Source organism: Manacus vitellinus, unplaced genomic scaffold, assembly GCF_001715985.3.
Source record: "Manacus vitellinus isolate BGI_N305 unplaced genomic scaffold, ASM171598v3 scaffold_3_pilon, whole genome shotgun sequence".
NCBI lineage: Eukaryota > Metazoa > Chordata > Aves > Passeriformes > Pipridae > Manacus > Manacus vitellinus.
The window spans coordinates 32,411,618-32,413,880 of NW_021940535.1; the positions used below are offsets into that span (position 1 = coordinate 32,411,618).

The 2,263-nt window shown below is 42.2% G+C and overlaps 1 protein-coding gene across 1 annotated transcript in view; it reads right to left on the reverse strand.

Moving 5' to 3' along the window:
- GATAD1 (GATA zinc finger domain containing 1) overlaps window positions 1-420 on the reverse strand; it is a 6,730-nt gene extending 6,310 nt beyond the window's left edge. Inside the window, exons 1-2 of the mRNA XM_029961893.1 lie at window positions 358-420; window positions 55-96 (exon numbers count right to left, since the gene is read on the reverse strand). Of these exons, the coding sequence (XP_029817753.1) occupies window positions 55-96; window positions 358-420 (105 nt within the window). The remainder of the gene's footprint in view (window positions 1-54; window positions 97-357) is intronic.
- Window positions 421-2,263: the final 1,843 nt, after the last annotated feature.

Below are 2,263 nucleotides of genomic sequence, written 5' to 3' on the forward strand. Positions count from 1 at the left end.
GGGGCTGTTCTGCCTGGAGAAGGGAAGAAGGTCTCTGCTGCGCGGAGACCTTACAGCAACCTCCTGAAGGCGCTCTACAGGGTAGAACCTACAAACCTAAAGAGGAGAAATTTAGGTTAGATATTAGTAAGAAATTTTTTGCTGTGAGAGTGGCGAGACACTGGAAGAAGTTGCCCAGGAAAGCTGTGTGTGCCGCAACCCTGGCAGTGTTCAGAGCCAAGTCGGACAAGGCCTTGAGCAACCTGGTCTAGTGGGAATGTCCCTGCCCATGGCAGGGTGTTTGGGGCTAGGTGATCTTTAAGCTCCCTTAACATTCTGTGATTCTGTGAAGCAGAGCACAGAAGCTGCCTCTGGTACCTGTGCCATTCCCATCTGCATGCGGACACCAGGCACTGTCATCCAAGGATTCACAGCAGTCATCCTTCTTGCTCAACACAAAGTCAGAGGACAGGAGACAGGCTCCAACAGTTGTCCTGATTCAGGAGAACAGTACCCTCAACATACATGAAGTTTTGGTCTTCATTAAGCCAACCGCCCCTCTTGCATGAACCCTTTGTCACATATCAAATAGTTTAAAACCTAAGGTAATGAATGTGTGTCTTTGTGAAACTTTCAGAGCTACATGGAGGAACCATGGATCTAACATCCTCACCCTGATGCCACTCACATGGTCTCTGACCATCCCATGGAGATGTTTGTTTAGTCTGATGTTAAGAAAGAAATGCCCATTCATGCACAATGATTTGCAGCCTCTTAGTTCCCATACTCGGTGTTCGTTTTAGGTTTTATATAAACCTTCTTTGGTGCAAATTAAATTGATTTATTTTTGTCCTGTTCTCAGTGGACACAAATAGACATAATTTCCAGGGATCTATTTACAGATGTTCCATTCACACAGTGTGCAGTGGCTAGAGGCCTTGCCTGGGTTGGTACTGGCTCATAGACAGCTATGCTTAACCTCTTGCACTCCTATCTTTCATACCAGCTTTGACTTTCTTGTCTCGGGTCCCCAGCTTATTTCCTCAATTTTGATTTAAATCCCGATTTACCTTCCAGCTGTTTATACTTCTCGGGCATTGTTTTTGTTTCCTACTTCTTTAATGCATCCTTCTGTAGTTTTATCTTGCTGATCAGTGATCTCACAGAGACCTTTAAACTCTTTCCACCACCACTTTTTTTCCAGCTTCTGCCTGCTTTTCTTCCCAACCACCCACCTCAGCAGTCCTCCACTGCTGGGGCCCCTCTCACTGCCATCACGTTGGCATAGCATCAGTGGTCTGTGTAGAAATGGCCTAGAAATGAATGACAGTGTCCATTTCTGTCCAGATAAGTATTTAATACTTTGTGAAAGTTTTCATTTTGCGACTTTTTATAAGATACATTGCTAATGGATAACAAGTAAAATTGGAAATAGGTTTTTTCAACTCCAGTTTTGCTGTAGCCTTCCTACCGTCTTCCCAACTCTGGGGCTTCTAACCCTTTGGTCTTTCCAAAACAATGCTGCAGGGTCTTTTCTGCCACAAATGTAGAATGTGTGTATTTTACATATATCTGTGTATTCTTAAATATGCTACTGTATATTGTGATAACTTATTTGCTATGATTTTTCTTTCTGCTTTTAAATTAAAAATTGCTTGAATTAAAAAACTCAAACCAAAAAAGCTCAAGCTTTAAGAAAGCTAATTTGAGGTGATAATTCAATGGGGTTTAGCCAACCATATTTAAGTTATGTTGTCAAAAAGGGTTTTATTTCACCATTTCTTGGCAAGTCAAAGTGGGGCTTTGACTATCATTTCAATGTAATTCAAGGTCAAACAACACCTTGAGATTACAGTGCACTTCTTTTGGCCTCATGAAAGACCAGGGAGAGGCAAGGATGGCTGTGAGTGCTGTTTGATCACTCCCTACCTCACCTGAGAGATAATGGAAAGAGCAGTGGTTAGCATATTTTGTCAAAAAATTAAAACCAGCATGTCTTTTGTTTTAGTTCTGCCCAACAGAACTAGCATGGGTGACCTTTTTTGGTTACTTTTTTGTAGGCAATAGCTGAAATGTTTTGATTTAAGAGCTGTCGAATACCTGGCAATTATGGGTAGCAGGGAAGGAGGGCTCAGGACCTCTTAAAAGTACCCCTCTCTAAGTTCCTCTCTGGCGGATCCCAAGTTTTAGAATGTTGATCCTAAATTTTGAGCATCCTCTTCAGTTTTCTGATTCTCCTTAATAGAACTAGCCTGTCTTTGAAGTGGGTTGAAAGGCAACTCTT